The 13,548-nt window shown below is 44.4% G+C and overlaps 1 protein-coding gene across 3 annotated transcripts in view; it reads left to right on the forward strand.

Moving 5' to 3' along the window:
- Positions 1-13,548, forward strand: part of flt3 (fms related receptor tyrosine kinase 3) — a 119,017-nt gene that overhangs the window by 41,277 nt on the left and 64,192 nt on the right. For all 3 annotated transcript variants that reach the window (XM_038819015.1, XM_038819013.1, XM_038819014.1), the window contains exons 2-4: positions 6,195-6,319; positions 8,783-8,870; positions 10,862-11,009. In XM_038819015.1, the coding sequence (XP_038674943.1) occupies positions 6,195-6,319; positions 8,783-8,870; positions 10,862-11,009 (361 nt within the window). The remainder of the gene's footprint in view (positions 1-6,194; positions 6,320-8,782; positions 8,871-10,861; positions 11,010-13,548) is intronic.

Below are 13,548 nucleotides of genomic sequence, written 5' to 3' on the forward strand. Positions count from 1 at the left end.
GAATGAACCTATGCCCAGATTGAGAAGGAGGGCTTTGTGGTTATATTCAGTGTGAAGAAATTCAACCAGAATGTGTACGGTCGACGATTCAACATAGTGACTGACCACAAGCTATGACTGGGCCTGTTAATGTCCATAGTGTCAGTGAAGGTGCAGGACTGATCTTCAGTCTTTAGGTCTTCTCATCCACCCATCAGGATAGCTGTGACACTTTAGTGAGTGTCTTGCAATGAGTAGCGACAACATGGCATTGTTTATTGATATGGATAATGGAAACATTTATTCATTAAAATGACATAATACAATAATTACTCACCTAAATAAGCCTGTAGTAGTTGGGAAGAGCCAAAAGCAATCAAGCCACTAGCTGAAGAACCTAACAAGAATATCAGCCTGGAGATTGTTTAAGGTTCCTTTGTCTTTTCTTGTTGCTGTTTAAAAATAAAAGTCTTGTCATCATAGATGCGTGTGGTTGCAAATGACTTGCACTGTGGGAGCAAGCAGTCACTGAACAGTATAAAGCTATGTTAACTTTAATTTGATACTCTGTGTTAACATTTATACTGTCATTAAAAGCAAATACTCAGTCATGGTTAGCATTGCTGCCTCACAGCGCCAGGGACTCAGGTTTGATTCTGGCCTTGGGTGACTGTGTGAAGTTTGTACATTCTTCGCGTGTCTCTGTACGTTTCCTCCAGGTGCTCCAGTTTCCTCCCACAGTCAAAAGATGTGAAAGTTAAATGGATTGGCCATGATAAATTGCCCTTCGTGTCCAAAGATTGTGTAGGGTTACGGGGATAGGGTGGGGGAGTGGGCCTGGGTTGGGGTGTTATTTTGGAGGTTTAGAGCAGACTCGATGGGCCGAATTGCCTCCTTCTGCATTGTATGGATTCCATGATTAGTCATTCTTATTAAGGGTTGTTTTCTCAACTTCCCAGCACTCCCTGTGGGTGAACTCAGACTCAGTCTGTTTTCCAGGCAGAAAGTGAGGGTACAAACTTGCAGTTTAGTGGGTCAACCTCCCTACGTGAACAGTGACACAACGTTATATAGTGCAAATTGTGAACTTGAATTTATATGTGCTAAATATTATTTTGATACACCACAGCTTCCTTTTTTACCTTCCTTTTTTTACTCAAAGTATTGCAGCCACAAGCTGAAGAACCTTATAGGAACATTAGCTTGGAGATTGTTTCAAGGTTGTTTTGTTTTATGAATCATCTACTTGAAACTGTTGCAGTTCTGACTATCACACAATCGAGCCAAAGGATACTATATTCAAATAGGTGTTACTTTAGATCTCTTGAATATGTGAATAAGGGGCATAATATCTGTTTGAGGACGCGTCCTATTAACTAATTTGTTGTGAGTGATCATCTTCTTATAGCAACTGCTGGAGACGCTACCCAAAATTTAAGCTTTGAAAATATATTTACCTTTCCTGGCCCCTACTCCTGCAGGCTCCTGCTGGTCCTCTCTTGTTTACCTGCCCACTTCGGCTGGTGAGATAACTAGAGAGGCAAGCTGCCTCTGGTAACTCACTCACAATATTAAAATGAGGCCCATAAACCAGACTATGTTGATTCATGCACCATATGCACCTTTCAATTTGTACCTGAAAATGGGTGCAAACCAACTTATCCCCAAATATGTCAGGGTTTAGTGACGAAACAGTCAACTTTGGGTTTATAAGTCCTTCTTAAATGGTTCCAGATAGCACTCAGCTAAGCAATAGCTTAAGTTGTCTCAATTGACTCCATCCATTGCAAGCAATATTTTAACCAGATCATCTACTGACCCAGATCCAAACTCACGAATCAATGCTTCAAAACTTACTTCCTGTACATCAGTGTAAGATATCTTTGTATCTACTACTTAATTTTAAACTCAATGCTTTTCAGCAGCAATTTGTAGCCGTGCCTGGACACCACATTTTGTTAACTTTGTGCAGCTGAGCAATTGCTAATAATGCAATAGCATTCCTATTAACTCAAGCTGCATATCAACATTTCCTCAAATAAATGGAACTGGATAATAACTGTTTCAAGGCTCTAACCTTGAGATCCATTTACCGTTTTCCTGGTTATTAGAATTTCATTCAGAAATGTACTGATAATAATCAATTCTGCTGATGATGTCAACCAATTATAAAGCAAGCAAAGATTATGTAAATCTCAGTATCCTATTATCTCTCATACGAGATTGTATTTACATCATGAATTTTTGAGAGGGACAGATTTGTCTCAAAATTGTCAAGTTTATTCTGACCATGGCACACAGATTTATTATATTCTTGGAGCTAACTGAAAAATGAAATGAAAATCGCTTATTGTCACGAGTAGACTTCAACGAAGTTACTGTGAAAAGCCCCTAGTCGCCACATTCCGGTGCCTGTCCGGGGAGGCTGGTATGGGAATCAAACCCTGCTGCTGGCCTGCTTGGTGAGCTAAACCAGCCCCTGAGGAGCACACGTAGATTTAGTTATGAATGTCATGTCATTTCGTATTTGCAATCATGCAGTGGAGGTACATGGAATGCAGTTTTGTTTTTTATAATACCTTGGTAGTATGTTGTAACGAAACAACAACGTAAATCTATATAATACCTTTAACATAATGAATTGTGCCAGAGTAGTGCACAGGAACGTTAAGAAGCGAGATTAAACACACATAAGGAAATACTGTGGCAGAATGTAAATAACAGTCAAAATGATAGGGGGCTGAATTCTCCCAAAATGGGACTATGTCCCCCATTTTGGCGTAAAAACGCTGGAGTTTCACTCCATAGATTCCTGTAAAAGAGTACAGCGAATTCAATGACCTGCAGTAGTCTAGCAGGGACCCGGAGTAAACCTCGCAGCTTTAGCTGTGGATATGAGCCCCCGCACTTCCAGTTTGGAGTTTGCGCATGCGCACGGCTGCGGCCTCCAGCGGCCTCACGCTGATCTCCACGGCGAACTCGGATCACGGAGCCAGACGCAAAAATTAGACCACCCTGATTGGCCGCGCCCGAGCAAAAGCGCTCCCCCGCCGCCTATAAGGCCCCCACAGGTGTCCGATCCCCCCACCCCCACCAGGGCGGCCATAGCAATAGCAGGTTAGTTCCACGTTGTCGGGAACTCGGCCGGTTGGGAACAGAGGATTGCTGGGCGGGCCTCTCTCAATAGGCCCGCAGCCCCACGGCGTACCCCGCAATCACGCCGATTCACGTGTCCCAGAGAATCGCCAGACCGGCGCCGGGCCCGGTTTTGGCGTGAAAGTGGATTCTCCACCCCTGCGCCACACGCTATTTTGGCACGGGGTTGCGGAGAATCCAGCCCAGGTTTTAAAAATCATCTTAAAGAAAGAAAGCAAGGGGGAAAGATTTAGAGGGGGATCCCAAAGCTTAGAGCTTTGACATCTGAAAACAAGGCTACTAATGGTGGAGCAGTTAAAATCAGGAGTCCATGAGAGGCCAGGATCAGAGGGTAAATTTCTCAGAGGGCTGGGGGAAATAATTGGGTTAGGGAGAGGCAATGTCATGATGGGAGTGGAAAATAAGGAAGGAGCTTTTAAAATCAAGGCACAAGGTATTGACAACCACTGTAAGTCAATGAGCGCAGGGAGGATAGGTGAACGGGACACCTTCCTTAAAACTCGCCTATTTGACCAAGCGGCGGTCAACCATCCCTAATTTCTCTTTTTGTGGTTCAGCATTGTATTTTCTTACACCACAATAATGCACTTTTGAATTTCTTTTTTGCTTGAAGGATTTTGTACACATGCAAGTTGTTGGTCTGCAACAACATCCTCACTTCCTTTACCTGCCCATTGCGGCTGCTCCATTAGCTGTTCAGGACTTGTGTTCTAGAATTTCCTCCTTAAATTACCTTGCTTCTCCGCCCCTCTCTTCCCCTTTAAAACGTATCTCCTTTAAACCAGTTTCTGTGCTTCTGCATTTTGTTGTTGCCTACAGTTGATTCTTTCTTTTTATTAGTGCAAGGTCTTTGAATCCCGTCATGATGGCTCATAAATAAGTATATCAGTATCCTTCTTGTAATAATTCCAGGCGCTGCAGAGTGAAAGGCTAAACTGGTTTATTTTAAACTGAAAATAAACCCGCTACTGTGGTCCACAAAACAAAACCAGGACTATCTGGAACTGCCAAGTCTGGGAGCGATATTTAAAGGTCCTGCTAATGAGCCCCAGGTGGCCGGGCCTCCGCCCACTCACCACGGGAACCCTTATTCCACAAAGCCCATGGGGGGATCAATCAATGACCCACCATGGTCCTCGTGAGGGTTATCACACTTCTGTTCTATTCTGGTTGGCAATATCACAGCACCGATGTCAGGTGTCAAGTCCCAACATCCTGGAACTAAGCATGGTGTATCTCTTAATTAACTGCAGTAAAGAAATGCTGTTGAGCAAAGCGACCCCTCTGCATATTTGGCATTGGGGCCATTGAGATACACACTTCCAGTTTCTATGAGAAGTTACTCTTGGGGTCAGGATCTCTGTTATCAGCACCACTGAAATGCCAACTAAGACTCAAACTTGCTGGGTATTGAATAAAGATCTTGGCTAATAATGACATCCAACTCACCATGTTACTCACCAACCTACAGTAAATTTTTAAAACTGAATCCTGCTGCAGGGAATCATTCAACACTTTGTGTTTCAGGGATTCTTAACTTCAGCTCCAAATTGGACTTCTCAGCAGGAAACCATTTTCACCAGGATCCCCCAAGCAGAGCCCAATACTGGTGCTGGTTGGCATCGCTGAACCAAGCTGTACCAATGGTGCAGATCAAACAAATCCAACCATCATAGACTCTAATCCTTTATTGCCTATATGGATTATATCTCTTCACCCGCTATCAGAATTGTAACCCACTCTTGTCAGTGGGTAACCTACCATTTATTGATGTTCAGCTCATCTCCTTCATGCTTTGCATCTCCTAGAGTGAGGAAAATACACTTTCATTTGTGGCTATGGTTGCTATAAATCCAAGACTTCTTTACTTTGACTTAGTTCCATAGAAGATTCCATAGAATTTGCTGAACATGAATAATACTATTGCGACTCCACACAGAGTGCTTCTATTTATTCTTCACTAAGCACAATAGAAACATAGTGGGAACTTATCAAACCCTACACATACAAACACTTTTGTCCAGCATGAATCTAACAATAGGTTTTAGCCTTCCAGGCACAGAAACATTAAATTAAACATTCCTAAAACTACACCTCTTATTTCTGATGTTTACCAATACAAATCCCTTAAACTACCTTTGTTTCCTAACACTTTTTAATTAAGGAATTTAATTAAATAAAATGTTATGGGTGCGATATGGCTGGGTCTTTCCTGAATGGGAGGGCGATGCGGCCGGTAGATGCCGTGGGAAGCCTCACTCAGGCTGCCCGGCAGCCAGTACACCTCGCGAGACCTACCCAGACTTCGCAAAGCGTCGCGATCAGGATCCCGCCCACAATAGGTGTGACCAGACCTCCCACACTGAAGTCAGTTTTAAACTCACATAGGTATGCACACCTGGGATCTACTGGGCTCTCGGCATCTAACGGCCTCTCTAAGGAGTCCCCAGCCACGTACCGTTCAGTACTGGTCCACTGGACCAGGCAAAACAGCACCTAGGGCGAGGGGTCTCCTGGGCCATCTGAGGCGACTGGGTGGTCAGGAACAAGGCTGTGTGGCACCCTGGTCCTCCCCCATGAACAGGACACCTTGCCACCCTAGCACTGCCAAGGTGCCTGGGTGGCACTGCAAAACCAGCATAAGCACTGCCAGAATGCTAGTGTGGCAGTACAGAGGAAACCATCATAATCATGGCCAGTACGGTGCTCGAACCTGAGAGCTTGGTGTTATTAGCACCATGCTCTAACCATCTAAGTTAATCGGCCATCCTCTTCTAGCTTCAGCCTCATAATGGCCTGTGCACTTTGTGTGCATTCTACGGGAAATGAGATGAAGGAATATTCACCCTATGATGTTCAATTTGCCATTTTCAAATTATGAGACCTGTAAAATTCCATGGCTCCTCACATATCTTTTATGGGCTCTGCTGGCTGGTTAACAGAATATTTATCCCAAAATAGAGTTTAAAAATGTAGCTACTGATCTGTACAGTTGTGATCATCGGGACATTCAACTGAATAAAGGGAGTGTACTAAAGAACAATTTTTGTTTCCAACAGTCACAAATGCTGCATTCCCTGTGGTTCCGGAACAAACAGTGAACAATGGATCTTCTCAGACTGATTATTTTTTGATCTATCTTACCAAATTGGATAATTTCAAATCATCACACATATTAAATAAGGTATGTTATCATTTGTTCTAGTCTGCGATTTCATTTATTTTTCTCCTTCTGTTAAAAAAAAATAAGTTCTTCCCACTGCTGAAGCTATTGTAACGCCCAAAAATGGCAATTCTTCAAATGATTGTCAATCAGTGGTAAAATAATTGGGGCATCGCAGCGGACTCCAATCTTATGCTCATAATAATAATAATCTTTATTGCCACAAGTAGACTTACATAACACTGCAAATAAGTCACCGTAAAAAACCCCTAGCCGCCACATTCCGGCGCCTGTTAGGGTACACGGAGGACGAATTCAGAATGTCACGTCTTTCGGGACTTGTGGGAGGAAACATAACACCCAGAGGAAACCCACACAGACACAGGGAGAACGTGCAGACTCTACACAGACAGTGACCCAAGCCGGAATCGAACATTGGACCCTGGAGCTGTGCTAACCACTGTGCTACCGTGCCTGCCCTGGGTATTTTGTAGTATGGACCAATGGGCATCAATCAGAATGAAAACATTCATGAGTGTCTGGCTCTCCAGCCAAGGGCATAGAGGCCAGGTATATCATCTCCCCAACTGCTTGAGCTAACATGAACAAGTTCCATCAATTAATAATAATAATCTTTATTGTCACAAGTAGGCTTACATTAACATTGCAATGAAGTTACTGTGAAAATCCCAGAGTCGCCACACTCCGATGCCTGTTCGGGTACACTGAGCGAGAACTCAGAATGCCCAATTCACCTGGCAAGATCGTCTTTCGGGACTTGTGAGAGGAAACCAGAGCACCCGGAGGAAACCCACGCAGACATGTGGAGAACATGCAGACTCTGCACAGTCAGTGACTCAAGCGGGAATCGAACCTGGGGCCCTGGTGCTGTGAAGCAACAGTGCTAACCACTGCGCTACCGTGCCACCCTATACTAATCAAACCTAGGACCTTTGTGGTTTATCTAGCTCAGTATCACACAAGGCAATGCATTTATTGTCCAAACTATCAGGGTAGCTCAGTGTAATCTTTTAAAAAATAAATATAGAGTGCCCAATTACTTTTATTCCAATTAAAGGGCAATCCACTTAACCTGCACATCTTTGGGTTGTGCAGGTGAAACCCACGCAGACACGGGGTGAATGTGCAAACACCACACAGACAGTGACCCGGGGCCGGGATTGAACCCGGGTCCTTAACACTGTAGGCAACAGTGGTAACCACTGCGCCACCAAGCCACTCTGCTCCATGTAACCTTAAGATTTAGAATTAAACAATGTTGTTCACTTGAGAACAGAGATTCTGCTGACTAGTGATCTTTTCAGTGGATGTTATCTAAATCAAGGGCAGGATTCTCCATTTGGGAGACTATGTCCTCCCGCTGGAGCTGAATTACAACTCGTTTACGATCCCCTGGGAGCACATACGGCAAGGAACTGCGTGCTCCTTGCCATGCAAATTTATGCATGGTGTACAATATGGGGGATTCCCAAGGGAATCGCACTATCCAGCCGCCATTTTGAGCTGGCGACCCGATAGTGGAGCCCTGCGGCCGTCCACCCCCTCCCCGCACCGCAAATCAGCTCCGAACCCCCTCCACGCACCGCACAGCATCCCTCCACCCCCAGATTGCCTGTGTGGTCCCCACAACCCCAAATACGGGGGAGACGTGACCCATTCCCCCCTCACAGGGATCACTGTAATAGGTAGACCCCCCACAGGGAGCCTGGTAATAGGGCCCCCCCCCCCAGGGACCACTTATGAAGCTGCAGGCATTGGGAATGTTAAAAGGCTTGAGGACTGGATGTTTTTTTCCGGCCTGTAATTTTTAATGTTCAATGCATCCGAGGATAAGTACTAACTAGCTGCATGTAGGGATGATTAAATGATACTGCATACCGTGCTTTCAACATCAGAAGATATTAAGGCTGAGGAAAACCATTCTATCCATCTACATTCATCCATCTTGGAGCACCTATAGTTCCCCCATTGGAGTCTACATTTATTTCTTAAATAAATTCTTATCTTCTTTTGTTGCAGTACCCTAATGGGAAGTTCAGCCCATTGGTTGGACATCATATTGCGAAGCAGTTATTCAGCTTTCTTTACTGTTTAAAATCAATTATATTCGTACAGTACAAAATATGAAGAAAGAAAGATGGCGCCGGAGTGAGGCGATTTCTTACAAGCTGTGCCCAGCACACCATCTAATTCTATCTTTTACTCTCGTTCTATGCTTCTAAAACTTCATTCTAACTCTTTTAAGCTCTCTAACAATGTTACCTCGTATTAAGTTGATCTTTTCTCTACACCTTGCAATAACTGTAACATTATATTCTCCAGTCTCTTCTTCCTTCCCTATGTACGGTATGCATTGTTTGTACAGCATGCAAGAGAGAACACTTTACTAATACATGTGACAATAATAAATCAAATCAAATCAAATATATATGGGGCATTCAATTTCAGACCTTAATTTTATAGACATTTGCCACAGATGAAAATCAAAGGCAATTCTGTATCAACACCAGCACTTCGGAAAGAAGACAAATACTGATGTACGAAGCCAATGGTATGATTAAGTTACTTCTGCTCCATAGTGATTTATTTTTATTACTATGTTAAACTATTTATTAGTATTTCTCTCAGACATAAACGTGCTTCTGTTACGATCTCAGTTGGTATTACAACTGGATACGAAGATCCCAGAATGGAACCCTGGCTGAAAAGATTGTAACTTTTAATTTATTTTATAAAATGTGGAGGAACAGTCACATGCACACTAATTAATTTGAACAACAAGAAAAAAACATTTAATAAACATGAAAAATAGGATGATTATATAATACTTTAGTCTCCCTTTATCTTAACAAATACACATAGATTTAATGATTAACATAGATAACAAAGAACATCTTAAGCTATAATGGTCTCATTAACACAAAAGGTCCCTTTTAAGCACACAAGATGACTGTGGGCAGATATACTCATCACCTGAACATCAAGTGAATGTTTGTGGGTGTCTCCTCAGAACCTCCCCCAGATGACGATCACATAAGAATTTCTCTAACTCCACTCCCAAAAATTTGCTTTAAAATCTTCTCTCATAATTATGCTTTCCTTAAGTGGTTTACATTCCGAAATCCAGTTCAGGTTTTACAAATGACACTTTTAAAACAAAGCTTCTGCTCCACTTCTTAACAGTGAATCCAGTCCAGGATTTCACACCGACCCTTTTAGGATTTCATTGTTTTGACTGCTGTGCAAACTACTCACAATTATTTAACTCTTGATTCCCAGACTGACTTCAAACATTTATTCTCCTCTGAACTCCATTGCCCCACTTCAAATCTATTTACTGCAATTGTCTCTTTAACTCAGAACACTTTGTTTACTCTTCCTTGAATTCCTCTGAACAATACTTCGGTCTTTATTCACTTAACTCCAGACTTCTTAAACACTCTTTCTGTCCCAATTCCCTGGTTATCTGGACTGTATCTTGTTCATTAGGAAACCTGCATCTTTGCAACTCCCTTGTCCTGCCCAGCTTCTCCTGGCAGAGTTGAGAGTTGTTCACTCCTCAGTGAACTGGTCCAACTGCTCTGGCTTCCACTTAAAACTAAAAACAAAGGAAAGCCCTTCCTTCTGGAAGTGACCTCTAGTTGCTAAGCACCAACTTGCTTCTATTTATTCTTCACTAAGCACAATAGAAACACAGTGGGAACTTATCAAACCCTACACGTACAAACACCTTTGTCCAGCATGAATCTAACTACAGGTTTTAGCATTCCAGGCACAGAAACATTAAATTAAACATTCCCAAAACTAAACCTCTTTTTTCTGATGTTTACCAATACAAATATAAATTACCTTAAACTACCTTTGTTTCCTAACACTTTTTAATTATGGATTTTAATTAAATAAAATGTTGTGGGTGCGATCTACTGGCTGAGTCTCTCCTGAACGGGAGGGTGATACGGCCGGTAGATGCCGTGGGAAGCCTCACTCAGGCTTCCAGGCAGACAGTGCACCTCGCGAGATCTACCCAGACTTCGCAAGGCATGGCGATCAGGATCCCGCCCACAATAGGTGTGACCAGGCCTCCCACGCCTAAGTCAGTTTTAAACTCACATAGGAATGCACACCTGGGATCTACTGGGCTCTCGGCATCTAACGGCCTCTCTAGGGAGTCCCCAGCCACGTACCGATCAGTACTGGTCCACACACTGGGTGCGGGGTGTGGGGGACCCACAAGCCCTCTTAGAGATAGGGACACCCTTTCAAAATGGTGGTCCATTGTCTGAGGAGCCGGTATGTCCAGCCAGTTCAGGTCCCCAGCGATGAAAATAATTCTAAGTATGGACTTGGTCAGGGAGAAACTCCCCAGGGCCCAGAAAAGTGACCAATATGATTAGATAGTGGTGGGGAACTCCTGACAGAGCCGGTGGGAAATTCCCAGAAAAACCCACCACAAAAGAAACTTTTTCGTTAGATCGCGCTTAGATTTCAAGATTTTGCCATTTTGTTTTCTTTTCTACACAGTTGATATAAAATGTGACTTAGAATTTCAGGTTAACGTCAGTAAAATGGAAGTTAATCTTTTGGACTCTATAACACTGAACGTGATCGTAAACATTTCTGGGAATATATCTTGTTACTGGATCTTTAAGGAGAGAGCTCAATGCAATGTGAATTACTGCACCATGCACAGGTAATTTCTTTTTATTACAGATACATTAGAAACCGTTAAGTGATATTCCTGATTTATGATGTGCACGAAACTGAAATTGCCAACTTGTGTTTGACAAATAAGTCATGGTTGTACAAGCACCAAGGGCTACATTTTATACTTCCCCACTGGTGGGTTTGAAAGTGGGGAATGGGGGGGGGGGGGGGGGGGGGGGGGGGGAGGGGGGGCGTATAATATCCAATGCGTGGCCTTCCTACCAGCTGCTGACCTTTATGGGGAGCAGAGTAGGTGTCAGATGAACCACCCCATCTTGGACCTATTGAGGCCCCTAAGTTGTCAATTTATGCCACTTCAGGACCTCATCCCGCCCCCGCTACTATTTTACCCACAGCAGGGGGAGGCCCCTGCCAAGCAGGTAGCTCGGTGGCTTGGTTGCATGGCTGGTGTTTACAAAGTGGGGTGGGAGGCGTGGATGCCACCTATGCAGATCCCCTGTGCCCATGGAAGGCAGTCCACCTAGGTCACACTGCCCCATTTATCGTCCCCCTCGGCTTCATAAACCTTTTCTTTTAAAGATATTTTATTCCAAATGTAAACAATAACAACAAAACCACATTTCAGAAAAACAGAGTTACCAGTTTGTACATTTTCCCACTTTTAATCCCTTCTCTCCCCATCTCCTTGCGACGAACAGCTCCTCACATATCACCATCAATGGCCTCCACGTTACCTTGTAGCCTGCTTCTGACTCCCTTAATAATAATAATCTTTATTATTGTCACAAGTAGACCCAGGGAGGAAACCCACGGAGACACGGGTAGAATTGGCAGACTTCACACAGACAATGACCCAAGCAGGAATCGAACCTGGGACCCTGGCACTGCGAAGCTACAGTGCTAACCACTGTGCTAAGTGCCGCCCAAACGTTAAGTCAAACCTAACCTTTACCGACCTGGGGAACCCGTACAGGTCTCCTAGCCAAGTCACAATCCCCGATGGCGTATCCAAACTCCAATTCAAAAGCATCTGTCGCCAGGCAATCAGAGAGGTGAAGGCCGCAACATTGGTCCCCTTCCCCTTCAGCAGCTCCGGTACCTCCAAAACCCCAAAGACCACCACTGTGGGGTCCGGCTTCCCCTCAGCCCCCACTATCCTTGATAAGGTCCCAAATGCTGCCTTCAAGAAGCTCTCCTATATCTCTCAACCCCAAAACATGTGAATATGATTCATTGGCTCCCACCCACACTTCTCACATCCATCTGTTACCCCCGGGAAGAATCCACCCATCCGAGCCTAAGTCATGTGCACCGTGTACCACTTTAAACTGAATCAAGCTCATTCTAGCACAGGAGGAAGTTGAGTTCACTCATCACATCGCCTCATACCAGAGCCTTCATCCTATCTTCCTACCCAACTCCCTCTCTCACTTCTGCTTAATGCTTTCCACCAGCGTCTTACCCTGCTCTCCCAACCACCTGTCCCCGATCCTGCCCTCCCCCATCTCATCTGGGAGCAGCAATTTCTCCAGCAGCGTTTCTCCAGTAGTTGGCAGCAGCTCCTTACTCACTAAGTCCCACACCTGCCAGTACCTAACCTCATTCCCCCCCAGCTCATCGAACCCAGCGAATTTTCCTTCCGAGAACATATCGCTGACCTGCTCCAAACCCTCCTCCCTCCACCTCCCAGGTTCGATTCCCGGCTTGGGTCACTGTCTGTGCGGTGTCTGCACGTTCTTCCCGTGTGGATTGGCCATGGATTTGGCCCTTAATGACCAAAAAAAAAGGTTAGGAGGGGTTATTGGGTTATGGGGATAGGGTGGAAGTGAGGGCTTAAGTGGGTCGGTGCAGATTCGATGGGCCGAATGGTCTCCTTCTCCACTGTACGTTCTATGAAACCTCCAGGTTTGCTCACTGCCCCACCGTATTCACCGGGAACACCGCGCGCTCTTCCCTACATTCAATTTATAGCCGTAAAAATCCCCAAATCTCTTCAACAAGCCGATAATTCTACCCATACTTTCCAACGGATCCATAAGACCATAAGACATAGGAGCAGAATTTGGCCATTCAGCCCATCGAGACTGCTCTGCCATTCAATCATGGTTGATATTTATCATCCGAATTCTCCTGCCTTTTCCTATTAACCCTTGATCCCCTTATTAATCATGAACCTATCTATGTCTGTCTTAAAGACCCTCAGTGATTTGGCCTCTACAGCCTTCTGCGGCAAAGCGTCCCACAGATTCACCACCCTCTGGCTGAAGAAATTCCTCCTCATCTCTGTTTTAGAGGATCGTTCCTTCAGTCTGAGGCCGTGCCCTTGGGTTCTAGTTTTTTCCTACTAGTGGAAACGTCCACTCTATCCATGGTCCAACACAAACAACAACAGGTTGTCCGCATACAGTGATACCCGGTGTTCCCTACCCCCCTCATAATCCCTCGCCACTCAGCTCAATTGATAACAAAATATCAACGGCAACAGCGGGCCCCCTGTTTCATCCGCCTATGCAACCCAAAATATCCCTAACTCATCTCATTTGTTTGAACATAGTCATGGGGGA

Source organism: Scyliorhinus canicula, chromosome 14 (genome assembly GCF_902713615.1).
Source record: "Scyliorhinus canicula chromosome 14, sScyCan1.1, whole genome shotgun sequence".
NCBI lineage: Eukaryota > Metazoa > Chordata > Chondrichthyes > Carcharhiniformes > Scyliorhinidae > Scyliorhinus > Scyliorhinus canicula.